Below are 18,189 nucleotides of genomic sequence, written 5' to 3' on the forward strand. Positions count from 1 at the left end.
GAAAAGTATCAGTGCCAGATGGTCATATTGGGGGGGGGGGGGTACCTAGTACTGTGCATGGTCTGGTGCATCACAGAGCTACCATGGGGAAGAGGGACCCTGGCACGTTCTAAGGGCAGATATGCCACAAATCTGGATAAAAGACCACCAGGGAACAGAGGTCTGATGGCTCACTGCTTGGCAAAGCTATCCACGTGGGTTACATTCTTTTAATGGAGCAGGTGTGCACTGGAAAATGCTGATTCAAGGGCTCAGTGTCCCAGTGTCCCAGCAGGACTAGGTGGCACTACAGTAACAATGACAACATCCCACTGTCTATTTATATCACGTTACCTTCAGCAAATCCTTTGCAAAGTCTTTCCCATCATTCAGCCCATCCAGGTTTGCTATGAACTGTTGACACGACATCTTCTTGCCAATATTCTGTAAGACAAAGAAGCAGCTCATTAAACTTCTGCAGAGGTATGACTTTAACGAGACTGCCTGTCAAGGAGCAGTTATGTATGTAGTGGTGATGTCTGGGTTTGCCCCAGGAGCTCAAAGCTGAAAGGTCTGCTACTCTGATTTTCTATTGGGCTCTTTGTTTTATTTGTTAATGCCAACACCAGACATTTCAAATGACCTCTTTGTCAATGGTGAAGATGAAAAAGATGAAAATAACCTCTCCAGCTTTCGCTTCAAACTTCCTAAGCGATCTCAGCTTGGTCTCCAGATTAGTCCTGACACAGTCTGTGTGTCTCAAAACTCAAACCAAACACTCAGACTGCCTTGAAACTGCAATGCCTGATGGGCGTCCAAGCCTGCCACGTGAGGAATTGCATGAGCCTGCAGTGTGAGCATCTGAAGACACGCAGCATTGGGCAATGACTTGTCTTTCATAGAAACTACTGATAGTCACTACGAAAATAGATGATCCAGCTACTGGTACTGTGTGAATCTGAGTGCTGTGGCATGTGAGGGCAATACACATACACTGGGAGAAACTCACAACCTGGAACCCACCCATCACTAACTAATCCCATGACTATTTGGTTGCTGATGCTGCCAGGTCATCTGGCACCCCTGCTATCAGTCTGTGTCATCTGTCTTCCCAAACCCCTGAGCATAGCCAGGGGAGTCACTTTGTCAGCCTGCAAGGGCCAAGGGCTGGAGACAGCCTTTTTCCAAGCCTCCTCCTGAACTCATACCTCTCCAAAGGACTTTAGCAGAGGTGTGGAGGAGTCAGTGGGAATTGTAAGGGAGTCTGATACCACAAAGGAAAGATAGGTGTATCCTTATCATATTGCAGCCTTCACACCCTGAGGTCCCCAAGGACAGACCCTGTGGTGACAGCACATGAAGTGGACATTGGAGTTAGTGAGAAGACAGCATGAGCAGTCCTAAGAGGATCCTGACACTGAGTGGGCTTTGCACCAAGGTATTGACAGGATGCCCATCCAGGAGGACCTGGGAGGATGGCCAAGAACAACAGAGCCAGGACCCTGCTCAGGGATTCAGTGAGGAAGAAGGACCTCACTGAGTCACTAGAAGGGGATGAAGCTGCAGCAGATCATTTAGGACATGCCAAGATGTGTCCTATGTGCAAGGAAATGACCTCTTGAAAGAGACTGACACCAGAAGCCCCTGCCCACAAACATGCACAACAGCTCACCTGGAGGCTTCTCCCCAAGAGAAAGCATCAGCAAAGAGTGAGGCCTTGGGATTAGCCCACAATATGTGTGCCCCCACCTCCCCCTGCCAATCTGTGCGTGCAGACACACTCTGGCTACACAGGGAGCCAGCGCTGCATCTGAGCACCTCTGTCTCATAATTATGCCTCCTGTCAGTGCTAGCTCTGGATGAGCTGGCACCCTTGAGAGAGAAGGGAAAAGAGGAATAATGCACTGCTACAGACCTGCAGTGCCTGGGGACATGGTGCAGCAGAAATCAAGACACAGCTGTCCCTGTTTTCTCACAGGGGAGCCCCATGGCTGATGCCCATAACTGCACCCCATAGCTAGAGACTACTGCCAGCTCAGAGAGCTGCAGGGAAACCTGCAGACATGCTGTGTTTTCAGCAGAAGGAAGATAGATTTGTGTACGTGATGGCCAGTAAATAACAGAAAGAAAGCCAGCAGCACAATGCACATGGAGGAAGGAAGGAGGGTGAGAGAGCAGGCACAAAATGCAGTAATGAGCTTTCCACGAGGGCAGGAGTTTGGAGGTCAGGTAGGTACGGGATATGGGTATGGGACCTTGAGGCACCACATTACTTTGCACAGAGAGAAGGTGACTACTTCTACCCCTGCCTGGAGGCAGGAGAGCAGAGCACACAGCACAGGTCTTCCTGCCTGCAGAGATCCTTCTGCAGTGAGCCAACAATGAATGCAGAGGCCAACGCATTTTAGGAATGAGTGGATACAGCAAGATAGAGTGGCACAAGTTACCAGCCATGAGGCCCGTTCTTGCATTTCTCACACATTGCATCCAGGGTATATATTAATCCTAAGGGATGGCTTCTTTTTTATCCTGTGATCTGTCTCCTTCTCTTGCCCAAGAAGATATCCAAGCTCAAACTGAGACAGCAGCCACACTGTGGAGAAGTGGCTAATTGGTGAGCAATTGAGAAGGACAAAAACACGCCCCTTGTCTGACAACCAGAAGAGGTGATGAGAAAGCTCCAGCAAGGATGCTAATACTGTGTATCAGCTTGTTGGACAAGGTTGTCAAACACCGCAGAGTCAGAGGCAGGATTCAGGCTGGCTGTCAATAGGATTGATAACAGGATGCTGGGGTGGCTCAGATGAAGTGCAACTTCAAATCAACAATATTTTAATACTTCAGCTTTCTGCTTTGAGGAATGGGCTGCAGCCAGCCACGCAAATACAAAGCCCTGCAAATGCCTCCAAATCAACACCATCTGAACACAGAAAACAAAGAAGCACTGCAGAACACACCGCAGCTTCACTTGACCAACACTTGCAATGAAATAGTTCTGGGATCATGAGTGACTCAGGAACCAGGCACTGCCTGAGCTTTCACTCAGTGTTTAGCAAGTACAGGGAAACCCATGAACAACTCTGGAAAGGGGCACTCTGAGGGCGCAGGAGGGTGCCTTGTTAGACCGTTGGTCATCTTGCTGATTCAGCAAGATCATCACATGTGGACATAACCTTCAGGGGAATGTATCTGCACACCTCAAAGCTCAGAGTTCAGATGTTCTCTGTTCCCTGCTGAACTGGGGCCTCTGGGTAGGGAGATGCACCTTCATTTATGGCCAGCCACACAGATAGAGATACTTTGCTTAATTTCTGGTGCATCAGTCACTTACCAGCAATAGAAAAAGCCAGTGAGGCTGCTTCACAGCCACACAGAGCTGCTATTCCTGATATGTCCCCCCTGGCAGAAAAGAACTTCATCCCATCTTGCTCCAGGCCATACAGCAAAGCATGAGAAATCACTATCAGACAATCAGCTGGCACCATGGTGTGCCTGGATGGAAAGCAAGTGAGTGAACAGTGGATTAAATAGATGAGAAGGAATGGATAGTTAGATAAATGGGTAGGCAGAGCACGGGAATGGATGGACAGAGGTGAATGAACACAGAGAGTGTATGAGAATGAAGAGATGCAGAGATAAGGTGTATGACAGCCGTTACAGTGCATTAGAATAAATTAGGAAGGACGAGATTGATCTGATGGCGGATAGAGAGGGCTGATCCTGCCATCCCTATTTCTACCCAGTGTAACTCCCCTGTTTACATTTCCTGGGGTTTTTGCCTCCTCTGAGCCTCAGCAGCTGCACTGACTCACCCAAGATGATTGCAGAGCATCTCCTGAAGTGTGCAGGATGGCTCTGTCCACCTCCAGAAGACTCTGGGCAGTAGCCTGGCATTCCTTGGCTGTTGCCAAGTCCCAGCATTAGGAGGCTGGGCATGTGAGCATGGAGCTGGGTGCTCAATGGGAAAAGCAGGTACCATGTGAAAGCCCGAGGAGGAGCTCTCCTGGGGCCCAGAGCATGTGAAGGGTGGCTATCTGGGGTGCTCTCCCCAGCATCCCCTCTGTGAGGTGTTGAACCACTTGAGCTTCTTGACTGGAGGCCCCAGGCATCAAACAGCTCAGCTGCAAAGCGCACATCTCCTCTGAGCTCCCCAGCACGAACATCTTGCCCCTAGGAAGCCCTGCTTTTACCCGGGTTCTTCTGATCTCTCCCAAATACTAATCTTCAGGAGAAAATAGCCTACAACTACATTTATGCACCAGCATGAAGTGATAGTCATTGGCATGACTGGACCAACGGATCTGGTAGTAGATGTGATCTAGGCTGCAGGAAAGGAACTACCCAGCTGTAGGGAACAAACCTGCAAACTTGAGGTACCAATGGCCCCTCAGCCAGGCAAAGCTGCTGTGGGCAGACTGCTGTCACTCTGAAGAATATGCAAGCCATTGCTTGCTTCTCAAGGCTCTTCAGCTGTCCAAATGCTATTTACACAGCAGTGCTAACACCAAACCATATGCTTGGCTTAAGGACAATATGAGAGGGTTTGTAAGATTAATAGGAATGGACATGTAGAGTTAGGAGCTGTCAGGGATCCCAGCTCAGGCTTTGTTTACTGGCTATGAGAGCTGCTGGCCTGCTTTGGAACAGATGCTAAAGCTCGTCACATTACAAAGTGACTCCACAAGCTGGGCTTTCTTGAAGTACCAAAACACAACCACAAGTGCTGGTGATGCCTTGGTGTTGATCTGTCACAGTCCTTCCATGGCCAGCAGTTCTGAACAAGGAGGAATAACACTGACAGCTGAAAAAGAAACACCCCAAAGCTTTGTCTCCAAGGGGCAGAGATGGAGCAGAGGAGCACCTACTTTGCCATAACATCTCCTGGAGCTCAAAGAGCACCAGCAGAACAAGGTAGAGAGTTGCAACAACATGAATTATACCACAAGGCTTGTAATGTTTGGCGGTAACTGCTGGCTTTTAAACACCAACTCTGGGTGGCTGTATGAAAATGAAAATGTCATTTAAAGGCAGTAAGTTTTCTGGACAGTTTGGACACAGTGTTTGAGTCTACCTGCTGTAGAAAATCAACAGCTCTAAGGTAATATTCTAGTGTGGCTGGTATCATGTTTGAAATATCGTGTTTTAAAGCCAGTCTTACCACTTTTAAGTCTGGACTCAGTATATACTGAATGTTGCTAGAATGGTGAACTAGCCCATTCTAAAGACACTGCTGTAGGGAACTGCCCCTTTACAGAAACACCTCAACCATCCTTTCCTAACCAAAGGAATTTCCCACTTCATGGCAATGCACACTAAAACAGAGACACACACACAATATCAAATTAGGAAATCAAATAAATAGTGATGTACAATATCATGACAGCATCTTTAACAAAAAGGTGTGAGAGATCAAGTGACACAATCCCAGGTACACTGCAGTTTATGGAGGTTTCTTTACAAAAGTTCATGTGATGCATATCAGCTGCTAATGGATTGCTAAGTAGTGAAGGACACTGCACAACCACTGAGGGATCCAGACAAACAGAAGTCTTTCTTTAACACAAAAAAATAAGTCAAATGCCAGTGCTTTAAAGCAAAACACTAGAATGACTGCACTTACCACCTGGTAAAGGGTTAAAGAGCAGAAAGAGAGGTTCCAGGAGCAGAAGGAAGAAAACAAAAAAGGAGGAGAAGGAGAAGAAGAAATTAACATTATACATGAGGAAAAAATAAAGAGAAGGCTTTTCACAGAAACACTCAGGCATTTCTACACCTGCCCAAAAGAAAGCTGCTTTTCCTTTGCCTAAGCATGAGATCATTTCTTCTTACCAGGCTCTGAGCCAGCTTGTCTATGAAAAATAGAAACGGTGAGGTTTTAGAAGTTGAGGGTTAGGGGTGCTTTTGGACTTTTCAATGATTTCTATCTTCCCAGAGACATATTTGGGATTTTTCAATTAAAAATCTAGACAAAATAAGATTATTTTGGAATCAAGTTGCATGCTTTGCCTCCTGCCACAAGGCTGCAGGAAGTGCTTTGCTGAAAATATCTTCTCAGCTCCAACCATTCCTGATGAAGGATGATTGCTTTGTGAGACCTTCCCAGGATCCAGCCCCACAGATGTCCCACCGCATACAGAGGCAGTTTGCCTAGACACATCACTGGCAGCTATGTGGGTGGGAATGCACCCAGAGGCCAGTGTACCACTGGTCACAGGGTGTCAGCTCCCCAAAGGATGAGATCACAGCAGTTGTAGCCAGCTTGGTGCAGGCCACAGTGCACATCTGGAAAAAGATGCTCTTGCACGGACCAGTAATACCCTTCACTGACTGCTGCGTCAAAGCCCTGCCACTGCCATGAAGGCTGTGTCTGTGCTCTAATGATGGGGAGGGTCCCTCCAGGTAAACTGTAAGTATGGAACTGGTGGCCTTTGCATCATCACCATTATAGGCAAAGAGCACTTCTGTAGCGTTTTCTTCTCACCCCCCACAGAAGGCTCCTGTCAAAGGTGATTGTAAACCAGTATACAAAAAAGGATCTGGGCTATGACCTACTGTCCCCTCCTTATCTGGCAAAATCAGGGCAAGCCTCTGCAGACGCACAACCAATTGTTACCAGCTGGAGGCAGAAGAGGACACTGACAGTACAGCCTGGAAATCATGGGCTTGTGGGGCAGAAAGACGGTGCGCGGGTTTCACATGCACAAGGCGCAATAAAAAGACACGTGCACTCCACCCCATCCACTGCCATTCCTCCTCCAACTTCACGTAACTTCGGGGAGTCTGTGGCTCCAGGTCAGAGCTCCCAGAGGGGCTATGAAAGAAGGTACTTCGCAGTGACCTGAGACTTGATGAGCCCCTCTACCCGTGGGAAGGAGCCCCCTGAGGCTCACAGTCTCCCTCCTGCAGTTAGCTTCCTGAATTTTCACTCCTCATTTTCTGCTGTTCCCCATTATTATTATCAGTATTGTTATTGTTGGCATTATTTCTATTATCACTATATTTCAGTTATTAAACTGCTCTTATCTCAACCTGAGGGGTTTACATTCTTCTAAGGGTACACAGTGTCCCAGTGCTGTCCCCTTTGCCCAGGCACATCTTCCCCCTGCAGTTCTCTTCCTGCTTTGCTCTATTCCCTACACCCTGCTTGACCTTTTAGGAAAGAAACAACCTGTGCCCCTGAAAGAGCCTCTAAAAGGTGGTGAGAGATCTTCTGACAGGCTCTGCTGTCCTCTAACCATACCTGTGGGCACTGAGCTCTGCTCATCCTGCCCTTTGTTCAGAGGCCTCTCTGACACGAAACTCTCCAGTGGCTGGCTGTTATGTCTTAAGGAAAATGAACAGTTGAGACTTACTTCATGTTTTGGGAAGAAAAGATCAAATCCAGACCTGTAAGAAGCCATTTTCTCCCTTGAAGTAGTTTCTGGGATGAAGGGGGGCTTTGGTGTTTGCACTGCAAGAAACTGCGGCACGACTGGTGCTGCTGTTTGCCAGCCTCACAGGGACTGGTGGTGAAGAGCTCTCCCTAAGAGCTCTCCTAAGAGCTCCTACATGCTGATGCATGCAACAGGTCCTGGGAAGAAAGGTGCATTGCCTGTGCCTGTATAAGATAGTTTATGTCAGCAGGAGATGTGCCTTTGGCTTAAGTGTGGAGTGACTGTCCCCATGTCTGGACCTGGCATCCAAAACTCCCCATGTGGAGCTTGTCAGAGTATTGACAATATCTCGGTTTGCACAGCCTGCATAAGGGGACACACCTCTACACCAGGAAGGAAAATGGAGAGGAGGAATCTTCAAGCGCTACTTACATGGCCATGAAGGTCTGTGTTTAGCAGCATCAGGGCACAAGTGAGCGTATGAATCCCATCTGAAACACACAACAGTCAGATAACAAGGATTACCCCCCTTTCAGTGCGATTTTGGTGTTTGCTGTCTTGACAGCCCACCCGTGGCTAAACCAAGGGTAACTGTTACATCTGGGGACCTTAAAGAATACCTGTGTCCTTCAACTGCATAAGATAGTTGTTGGTGTGCTCACACATACGGGCTGCTCAACTGAACCAAGCCAGACACAACATGATGCTCCTGGCTTATTTCCCTTGTGCATGCTGCTCTGTGAATTGCTGCCCAAGGGTCAGGCTGTGACTTCCCCCCAGGTCCGGATGGGAAAGTAGCACTGATTGCTTCTTGTGGAGGTAGACGTGCATCCACAGAGAGCCAGCCATGGCCTGTTCCTCTCCAGTTCAGCCACCAAGCTCTAAACACTGCCAGCTAAAGGCAACAAAGCACACAAGCCCAGGATGAAGATAACTGAGCACATGAGCTTCTCCCTTTCTTGGAAGAACCATGGTCTGAGGAAGGGTTTCTTATGGGAATATCATGTATTTCTCTATGAGGGCTTACTGTCCTGGGGAGATGGTGTGATGGACATTGCCCTTCAAGAGAATCACTTCCTAAGAAAGATTCTTCCTTCACTTTCACAAAGAGCAGCTTTACGCTTAAGACAAAATCCCAGTGTGTATATTTTAGTCTCTGTGTGAGGTTCTGGGCTGACTGACATCTTCACTTGGCTTTACTGTATCAATTTGGTCAGGTACATCATGTCCCACATGGCCCCAAGGTGGAGTTGGTGTCCCAAAACCTGCTATTCTTTCACTCCTGCTTGGCTCAGTTTCATTCACTTTTTCTCTCTGCTCAGTGCCACAACACAACCACATAGTTCTTCCATGTCTGGGATTCACTAGTACAGCAAAGCATTAATATTGTGCTCGAGACATCACTTTCTGGAAATGAAACCAGTCACCCCACTCAGCTTTTGCCACTTTTGTTTGCAGCATCTCAACATGCAAGGCTGAAGAGACCCTTGGTGCTCCAACAGCCACATCTCCATCAGCGGAAGAGTTACTGAATAACCATGTAGCAACACCCCGAAATATCTTAGAGGGCTGTAGAACCTTTTCAGCTGCCTGACCATCTCCAGACAAAACTGTCCTGACTCTTCCGTGTCTCTGTGCCAATAGACCATCACAGCCAGAGGTGATTCTTTAGAAACCTGGATGATACACAGTGGCTCAAACTTCTTGTTGCTAGAACATCCTTTGCAAGTTTAGGCTGGAGGCAACAAGGAACTGCTTCCTGAAGGAAGAACCTGCAATAGCTTTGTCAGGTTACCATGCATCTAGTGCCTGCTTTTGCAGTATCCGGTTAATGACATGCAGCAAAGGTTAATGGTCATAACAGCAGCAGCAGTGATGTGTTTCAGATCCACTTTTCCTTATTCTTAGTAGTTTTGTGCTATTTGGAAGTGTAATATTTTCAAAACAGACCCCACCAGTAGCAGTGACATCTTCACTGAGGGCCATGCAATATGAGAGTTTAACTCAGTTCTGAACCACTGCCATAGTGCGGCTTCATCCCCAGCTTTGTAACTTATGTTAACCCACATGGCAAAGCTTGCATTTTGCTTGACCAGTCACTGCCCTCCAAACACCCTGAAGGATCAGATCCTGATCTGGCTCCCTTGGGGGGTCTGTAGAGCACCCATTGTCCCCAGTCCCTACCAGTGCAAAGAGCATCAGCAGGGAGGGATCAGCCTCGCCTGACCAATGGGTGCTACTCAGGCCTGGCACGGTTTCACACTCCAGCTGTGACAAACATGCACTGTGAGTGCAATGGGCACTAGAGCCAAGGAAAGAAAAGGGCTACCTTCGGACGTGCTCTCCTCTGGGTTGCACTGGCAGTACCGCCGGGAGAAATGGATGAGCACCCGCTCCCGCTCCTGTGTCTCTCCCATCAGTGGGAATGCTTTCAAGAACGTCCTGCAAAGAGAAAGGGATACTTAAAAATGTGACGGATCAATCTGCTGGGTGGCATCCATGCTAAGGCAGATGGAAAGGGGGTCCTCAGAGCAGCTAGGAAGGCTTTTGTATGCCCCCCAATCCTTTGCACCCCTGGACCCTTGCAGGTACAATACAAAGGGTTTCTATGGAGCCAGCTCTGGGCTGTGTAGGGAAACATGCTGCCAGCTGAGATCTGACCCGCCTCTGGCTTGATGGCACCAGGATGGGTTGTCCCTTCCCAGGGAAGAAGTTGCTCTGATTTTGTATGGAATGGGTTTCCTGGGAAAGCTGCTGTCCACCATGGGGAAGCAGGCTGTGGGCCCTCCTGTCGAAGCCCACTTTTGGTGGCAATACCTTGTGCCAAATGTGACACCGAAGCAAAGATTAAATGACAACCTGGAGCTCCCCCAGTCCCTGCTCCTATCACACGGACAGCCTCCATTGCATCAGGAAGCCTGGAGGAGAAACCCACCATGCTGCTCTGTCCACCCCAGCACCAGAGACCAGCTCACCTGAGTGCTTTGTCAAGGGTCAGGCCAGTGAAGTCAAAGAAGCTGAGATACTCCTCTGCCACCAACTTGCTAAACTCGTTACTGTAATTAAAGAGGGAGCAGTCAGCCCTTTCATCAGGGAAGAAGACACTGTTTACAAGAGGAACAGCAGATTGCTGCCTGCTGGCCAGCCAAGTTCCCAGTGAGACGCTGCAGATGCAATCCCAGACCCAGGGAGACTTTCTCCTAGCTTGAAATGCTGCTGAAGATCTCCAAAAAGGCCCTGACATGCCCACAGCCTAGCATCACAGCTGCCAGCCCCAGACAGCTCACAGTGAGAGATGCCTGTACCCACAGCATCCCTTTGCCATGCTGCTGGCCAGGCACAGCCTCCCCCCAAACCAGCCAGGAGAAGGAGGCCGTAAGGATGTGCTGTGCTAGGCAGGCACCTTCTCTCCTAACTAGCCCTGTCCCACTGCTGGACATGTCCCCTCCTCCTACTGCAGTATTCCTGCTCTGCACCCCACATCAGCCCCTATCTCACCCTCTCAACCCAGCACGCTGCTCACATGTCAGTTGGATGCTGCTGGGAATGGAGCAGGAGAGCTCAGCTGAGATCCTGCTCATCGCTGAATGCTTCTCCAGAAACCATTCCCCTGCCATGTTTTTGGGGGATGCTTGGAGACATGCTGGCTTTAAAGCCAATTCAGGTAGTGGAAGTGCAATAATAATCAATGAATTCTGGCAAGAAATGGAAGATTATCTCACTATGGTCAGGCTTTGCCATATACAATTTCTTTTCCTTCTCACCAAAAAATGAAAAGCATATTGCTAAGCATATTCTATAACATGTAATATTGAAAATATTATATGATATATGACAGTAAGCTGTGATGTCAAATTTGAAAGGAGAAGGTTAGACCTGAGGCAGCAGCAACCAGCAATGCACCTGCTACAGAAACACAGCAAAAGAGAACAAGGATGCTGCCAGTGATGCAAAGAGCCTCTAGAAGATCATTCATGGACTTTTTTTCCCCAGGACTAAGCTGGGAGTCACAGGTGATCTTTGGTACTGAAAGCTTGGGTATTTGCTGAGGGACACTTGTGTTCTGCTAATGTGGACAGGACTGAGGCATTTCAAAGACATAAAGAACCACCCCCAGCAACACAGATTATATGTGATCCAGGAGAAGGATGATGGGGATTGGTGTCTTCACACCCACTGGCATCCTAAAATAATCTGTTACTGCTACACTCCTTACTGCTACTCTGTCTTTTAGAAATCTCTGTAACTCTCCCACTTGCCCAGGCAAATCTACCAGCTTGGACCCCAGTGTGTACCTGGCTTTCCATCAAACCCTTCAGGCCATCTTTAGACTGGATCAGATGACGTTGGAGTATAGACATGAAAAACTTAGTGACTGGTAGGAAGCCCAGTGCAATCCAGGTCTGGATCCCAAACCCTTCAGCCTGGGGATTGCTTTAGGGGCAGTCTTGCTGGGCCCTTTCCCAATGCAGGAAGCCCTTGGTTCTGGTGGACAGCAGCTTGTGGCATTTGATGCCCAATACACACAGGCAACTTGTAGGATTTAGACTGCCAGGGCATTGTGTTTGGACCAGTTTCAACTGGAAGGATCTCCAACAGCCCCACCTCCATCCAACAAGCCCTCGTAACAACAGTTGCAAGTCCCTTCCTGCTTTGTTCCATCCTCCCAGCATGACCAATGCCCCCCAGACCTTCCCCACCACATCCCCACTTACTTCTTCCCGAGCTGGCGTGCCACATCGCAGCGCTTGAACCCTTCAAGGTTGTAAAGGCGTTTGGCCAGCCTCTTGGCAGCCTCGCTATCTGCCCTGCAGCCGTTGGCCAAGGTGTCCGTGCTGCCCTGGTCAAGCTGCTCCGTGCTGCCCAAGTCAGAGTCGGAGTCTGACAGTGCATCTTTCAAGCTGGCGTCGCTACACAGAAACAAGAAACAATTCAAGGAGCAGCAAAGTGACTTGAAGAAACCCACAGAAAAGAACACATTTTGATTCTTCTTGTCCTAACCAAAAAATAGGAAAGAACATGAATACATCTGTGAATTTGGCATTGGACAAACCCCTTCATTGCAGGTCAAAGGAAACAGTACAATTTAATTTCAAATTTGTAGAAAATAATTGAAGGGAAGGTGACTTCTCCCTGAGAAATAAGGATGTAACCATTCAGAACAAGCAGCCCCAACACCTTTTTAAGCTTCCTCTCTCTCCACTGGTATGGAAAGGGATACCAAGCTCTTTCAGAGCTCTGGACTTTCAGGTAACCTTAGGGATAGATGATATGCTTTCCAGGTCAGATTATTTGCTGAGGATGAGAAACTGCCCTCATACAAATCATGCCATAGGTCTGGGACTGGCACCAGAGCTGCTGTCAGTGGTGGACTGCTCCTCTTCAAGCTGCTTGTTGGTGTTGTGGCCAGATGTTCCCACAGACAAAATACTGAGCAGCCCCACTGGCACCATGTAGATGGGGATGCATCCACTTATTTTCTTGCCCAAGGCCAGTTCTGGCACCTATTCACACATTTTTGGGCAGTGTGACTCACTGAAGGCTGATAAGGTAGCTGGACATCCAGCTCCTGTTCTCTCATAACCTGCCTACTCATCACCTACCTTCCTCATGCAAGGAAGTGCCCTGCAGATAAGCTGCTGCCTCCCAGGGATGAATGTTTGGGTCTGAGCTGGTCCAGAGGATGAAGTATCTGCTGATATCACTGCCTGCAGAAGAACCTTTAGGAAGGCCTCTACAGGGGCACCCAGTCCTATGTGAAACCTTGAAGTGTCCCTGCCCTTCAGTGCACATTTGCAAGTGTGCCTGACTGCCTCCAACATGCCAAGGGCTCTTACAGATGTCAGGTAGACCAGGCAGTGGTGTACCCAGAGGAGCCCCAGCCTTGCCTGCTGCAAGAACAGACAGAATTTGCGAGCAACCAGATGAATGGTGGTGAGTTCCAGAGCAAGCATCAACACCAAGTGCAGAGCCTTGGCTTTTCCTGGGCTTGCAGGGCTCCTACAGGACCCTTCAGCTCACTGCAGTTTGGGGTCCTGGATTCGAGAACAGTCAGGAATCAGACACAGGTCTGCTGGTGACTGCCTGGTTTAATGCCATGAGACCTTGGTCCCCAGCTGCAGTCCTAACTTATGGGTAGGAAAGGTTTTCCCACTGGTGTTTGGCCTCTCTGTCATGACAGCACATGAAAGGAAGCACAAGGGGGAAAAAAGGCAGCTCCGTCTCTATCATGCCCTCTGCGTCTTGCTCCTAGACTGAGACCCATAAGACAAAGCACCCTTGCCCAAGGAATTTCCAGCCTGTCTTACCTGATGGAGTTGATGATCTTGGTGGCGTCTTCCTCTGACTCTTCCACGTGGAACCCATTTGGGATACTCCTCAAGGACAACCGGCTTAGCACATTCTCTGACCTGCTGCTGGTGATTGAGTGCCTGAGAGGGCTCCCAAAATCCCCCTCCACTGGCTTTGCTGCTGCCTGCTCTTGCTTATCAGCAGCCGTGTGGTGAAGAGCTTCTCTCTGCTGGGCTACCAGTTTCTGTTCCAGGAGCTCTGGGCTGTCCTTGACTCTTTGCTGGATCAATGGGGTGAGTGGGGCCTCAAAACTGACACAGCTGTCTGTCTCGTCTGTGAGAGAGAGGACATCCAAAGAGTCCAAGCTGCTGTAGTATGTACCCTTCATAAGGTCAGACTCAACGATCTTCTCAAAGGTTGAGCTGAACCCATCCCTGATGTCTTTGAATTGAAAATGTTCCTTGTCATCCTCACTGCAGCTCAGCTTGGCATCTCCAGAAGCAAACCTGGACCAAAAGGGGAAAAGTAGAAAATACTGTCAAGGCAATTGCTCACATTGTTCCACTTCAAAAGCATGAGGACCTTTAAGATCAAGGCCGTTTCATCTAACTTCGAATGTGGGCAGCAAATGTCCTTGATCCCTGTTATAGCAAAGAAAAAGCAGAAGCTTTTATGGAGCAATTCATATGCTGTAACTTAAGCCTTTTTTCTTGGATAAGGCACTCTAGAAGTGCAAGGCACCCTACAAATACTTTTCTCTCCACTAGGAGAGATGTAAAAGGTGATGAACACACACCGAGGCAAGGGAGGCTCCATGTTGCTTCACAGCTAGCCTGTGGGATTCAGGCACAGCATTACAGCTATGAACCTACAAGCAGGCTGGGGGTATGCAAGAGACTAGGAGGGGACCCAGCTGGTACAGCTGACCTGAACTGACCAAAGACGTATTTCATGCTATGTAATGTCATCCTCAGAAAAAAGAGGGGAAAAAACAGAAGGTGTGATGGGTGATCTTTCAAAGGAGCCATTGCCCAGAGTCTGGATGGGCATTGGTCTGCTGGTGGGAGATGTTGAGTGTTTGCTTTTGCATCGCTTCCCTTTTATCTCAACCCACAAGTCTGCTTACTTTCCTTTTCTGATCCTTTCCCCAATCCACAATGAGGAGTGATGAGCAAGTGGCTGGATAGGTGCTTAGTTGCTGGTTGGAGTCAACACACTGCACCTCCTCAGTGGCTGTCTCAGTTTGGAAACCCTGTGTCAGCACCATGGCTGTGCCCAGTGTCCCTCTCACACTCCCCTGAGCATGGTGTCACGTTGCAGTAGAATGTGCTGCCCTGATGAATTCTGGAGGTGGATCAGGGATGAGCAGTTTTCCTGTGCCAGTGAACAAGATGCTGAACCTGTTCATGCCCAAACCATCTCCTTGCATGCCATTTTCAAACCTAGCTCTACACCCACATGGGTAAAAACTTACATGAATCTGTAGACTCACGTAATTCCTTGATTCCAGGAGCTCAGGGCTTAAGAAAACTGTCACCCGGTTCATCAGATCCAGCCATGCAGCAAACCAGACATAAGCAGAAATGAGACAGCAGCTCCAGCCCAAAGAGCCCTCATCCTCAGGACTGCTTGTCTTTACAAATACATCCATCCCTGCAGGGTGAACTGCAGTTCCTGGCCATGATGTTGTGTACAGAAAAGATTGGCTTTCACAAAGCAGGTGGAACTTTACAAGTTTCATCCCCTTGTGACAGGAAGGACTTTGCAGCCCCCATTACACCCAGCAGTGGGAATTACAGACCTGCCTTGGCAGCTCATCGCAGTGCCAAACTTCTTGCAACAGCCTCCATCTCCAGTGAACTTCCACCTCTCCTCCCTACAGAGGGTCTACATCCTCCCCACTCCAAGGGAAAACCCCCTTTTTAGCGTCCCCAAGTCCTCCAAGACAGCCATCACACCACCATTAACTGTCCATATCACAGCGCTTGTACTCTCCAGACCTTTCATTATCTCTTGAACCCAAATTCATACAGCAGGCAAAAATGTGGGAAAGGCTGCATAGGGCAGACTGCAGAGACCAGGGCAGGAGCCATGGCCCTGAATGGGTCAGTGAGCCAGATAAGTCAGGCACATCACATCTCTCCTTGTGTGGTTCCAGAGAAGACAAAGACTTTCTACAGCTTTCACTAGTTCAGAAGTACTGTCTGCATCTAATCCAAGCAAAGCAAGGCTAAGGTGGAAGACAGTGAAAGACCTCACTTGTGTGAATGAACTTGACATAGCCTCCCCACAGAAAAGTGTGCCTACTTATTACACAGCAGGGAAGGCAATTGCTTTCCTTAAATAAGGAGCTGTATATTTATTTGCATTGTAATCACAACCTTTTGTCAGTGTATTGAAGTAATGCTGTATCTAATTGCCTGTGCTGCCTTTCCCAGTCAGCTCTGAAGCACTGTTTTATTGCTCATGGCAAGGCATGCAGAGCAATGCACTGCGTTCCTATTGCAGCCAGACTGTACTGGGGTTTTATGCACTGAGCTGTTTACATGCCATTTCTCACTGGTTAATTAGCTGCAATAAAGTACAACCTACCTCCCTGTGCTGGTGGAGTGGGGAGCCCTGTCAGAGCAGGACATGATGGAATCAGCACTTTCCCAGCCACGTGCTGCAGGCTTTCTGCAAAGCTTTTCTGAAACTTAACGGAACTTGACTTGCTTGATGCTATAGGACACCGTGGGAGGAAACGTGTGGGCAAGGGCAGCAGTCCCAAACCTGCAGGTACTAAATGCATCTACAAGCCAAAGGTGAGGATTCCTCTGTTAAAAAGTTTTACCTTTGTATGAGTTCATGGGGCTGAAAGCACAGAATATCATTCCCTGGTGAAGCTCAGTTTGGCTGCAGAGCTGAGACCTGCCTGATCAACAAGACCAATGCTAGAGGCTTCTAGGAAGGTGTAAGACCTCTAGGCAGCAAAGCCACAATAATAGGAAAATAGGGCTTTAACAACTGATATATTGGCATGCTAATGGATGCCATGGGATAAACTAGAAAGCGGTACAAGGGATCCAGTTAATGCAAACTGCAGCACAAGCAGTTTAGTTTTAGCACTAAACTTTTGCTTTATTTCCTTGACTTTTTAGCAACCATTTCCTGCATAGCTCCACTAACCTACCTTCACAGGGACAATCATGGTTTCTTTCTCCAGCTCCACCATGGAGTCAGTGACCCTGGATGACTTTTCTCCCCTTTAATCCTCAATCGGTTCAGTGGGAAAAGCAAGACTCAACCTCATCTTGTAAAGTACTTCAGGATTCAGGGAAAAAACACATCATAGGAGCACCAACAGATGGGTGCTTGCAGAATCTCTCCTGTGCCAGGGTAGGTACACAGGCAGGGCCAAGAGATTCACAGCAGCATTTACCTCAGGCGGCTACAATACAGACCCCTGGATGATTTCTGTTGGCAAAGGGAAGCATCCATACTCCTCCCAGGATTTTATGATAAGTTATTTCAGGTAACTGCTGTAAGGGCTGCAGCTGAATCTCCAAATTGCATGTAGGACATCCCAAAGTGAGCACAACCAGCACCCTTGAGACTCTTAAAGCTTATCCTTCACTTTAGTGATTCTGCGGGCAGACACTGGCTCTAACCACAGCTTCTCTGCATTTGTAACAGGGAAAAGCAGTGCAAGAGGCCCAGAGAGAAAAAGAGTGAAAAGCCAGATTCAGCCATGAGAGCAGCTGCAGCTTTTAAAGCTGATGAGTTACACATGGAGCAGAGTAACCCAAACCAGGGAGGCTTGAGAACCAGCACACGTAAACCAGCCCTGAGCCAGCATTAGGATCGCTTCACACTCACCCGAGCTCCTCCTCCGGTTCATCAATGCTCAGAGCTCCTGAGGACCCCAGGATGCTGTGCCACCGCTCCTTGCTGAGGGTCTCACCAGGGTCCTCCTGCCTAGGGGAGCCCCTGTGCTCCAGACCTGTGCTGCTGGGGCTGCCCGTGCCGCCGTCCTGCTCCGCACCGTTCGCCAGGCTCTGCCCCCCATCTGGCTCCGGTGGTGGCTCATCCCCATTGCTGCAGGCTGGGGAATGCTGCTCACAGCCATCTGCAGCCGGCCATGGGACGTGGCTGTTCTCACTCATATTCCGCTCGTCCCAGCACTTACGGGCTCCCTCCCCGCGCTCAGCTCAGGCTCGGCACCACCTACAGCAGAGAAGGAACACGTCATGAAAGGCACGGGCTTGCTGATCACAGCTCAGAGGGCTGGCAGTTTGAAGCAGAGCACAGGAAAATGTCCCCCACTACTCTTGACTCCTCAAGAGCAAAAGCAAAAACCCCAAACTGGGGTTTGCCACTTTGGCAAAGACCGATGCTCATTGCTCAGCACAGTGAGAGCCAGAGAGGAAAACCTGCCACCATGGTCCTGAGCCATTGGGGCCCAGGCACCTTCTCCTGCTGCTCCCATAACCCCCAGACAGTCCCAACATCAAGCACAGGTGACCTGCACCACACAGGCTGTTAATACCCCAGCTACGGCAGGGCT

The 18,189-nt window shown here is 48.9% G+C and overlaps 1 protein-coding gene across 1 annotated transcript in view; it reads right to left on the reverse strand.

Moving 5' to 3' along the window:
- The window catches only part of PSD2 (pleckstrin and Sec7 domain containing 2), a gene marked incomplete at both ends in the record, with an annotated part of 32,906 nt that extends 15,118 nt beyond the window's left edge, over nt 1–17,788 (reverse strand). Inside the window, 7 exons of the mRNA XM_080626927.1 lie at nt 334–423; nt 7,785–7,843; nt 9,682–9,794; nt 10,328–10,408; nt 12,068–12,262; nt 13,661–14,149; nt 17,502–17,788. Coding sequence (XP_080483053.1) covers nt 334–423; nt 7,785–7,843; nt 9,682–9,794; nt 10,328–10,408; nt 12,068–12,262; nt 13,661–14,149; nt 17,502–17,788 — 1,314 coding nt within the window. The remainder of the gene's footprint in view (nt 1–333; nt 424–7,784; nt 7,844–9,681; nt 9,795–10,327; nt 10,409–12,067; nt 12,263–13,660; nt 14,150–17,501) is intronic.
- Between the last annotated feature and the right edge of the window lie 401 nt (nt 17,789–18,189).

Source organism: Psittacula echo, assembly GCF_963264785.1.
Source record: "Psittacula echo genome assembly, chromosome: 11".
Classification (NCBI taxonomy): Eukaryota; Metazoa; Chordata; class Aves; order Psittaciformes; family Psittacidae; genus Psittacula; species Psittacula echo.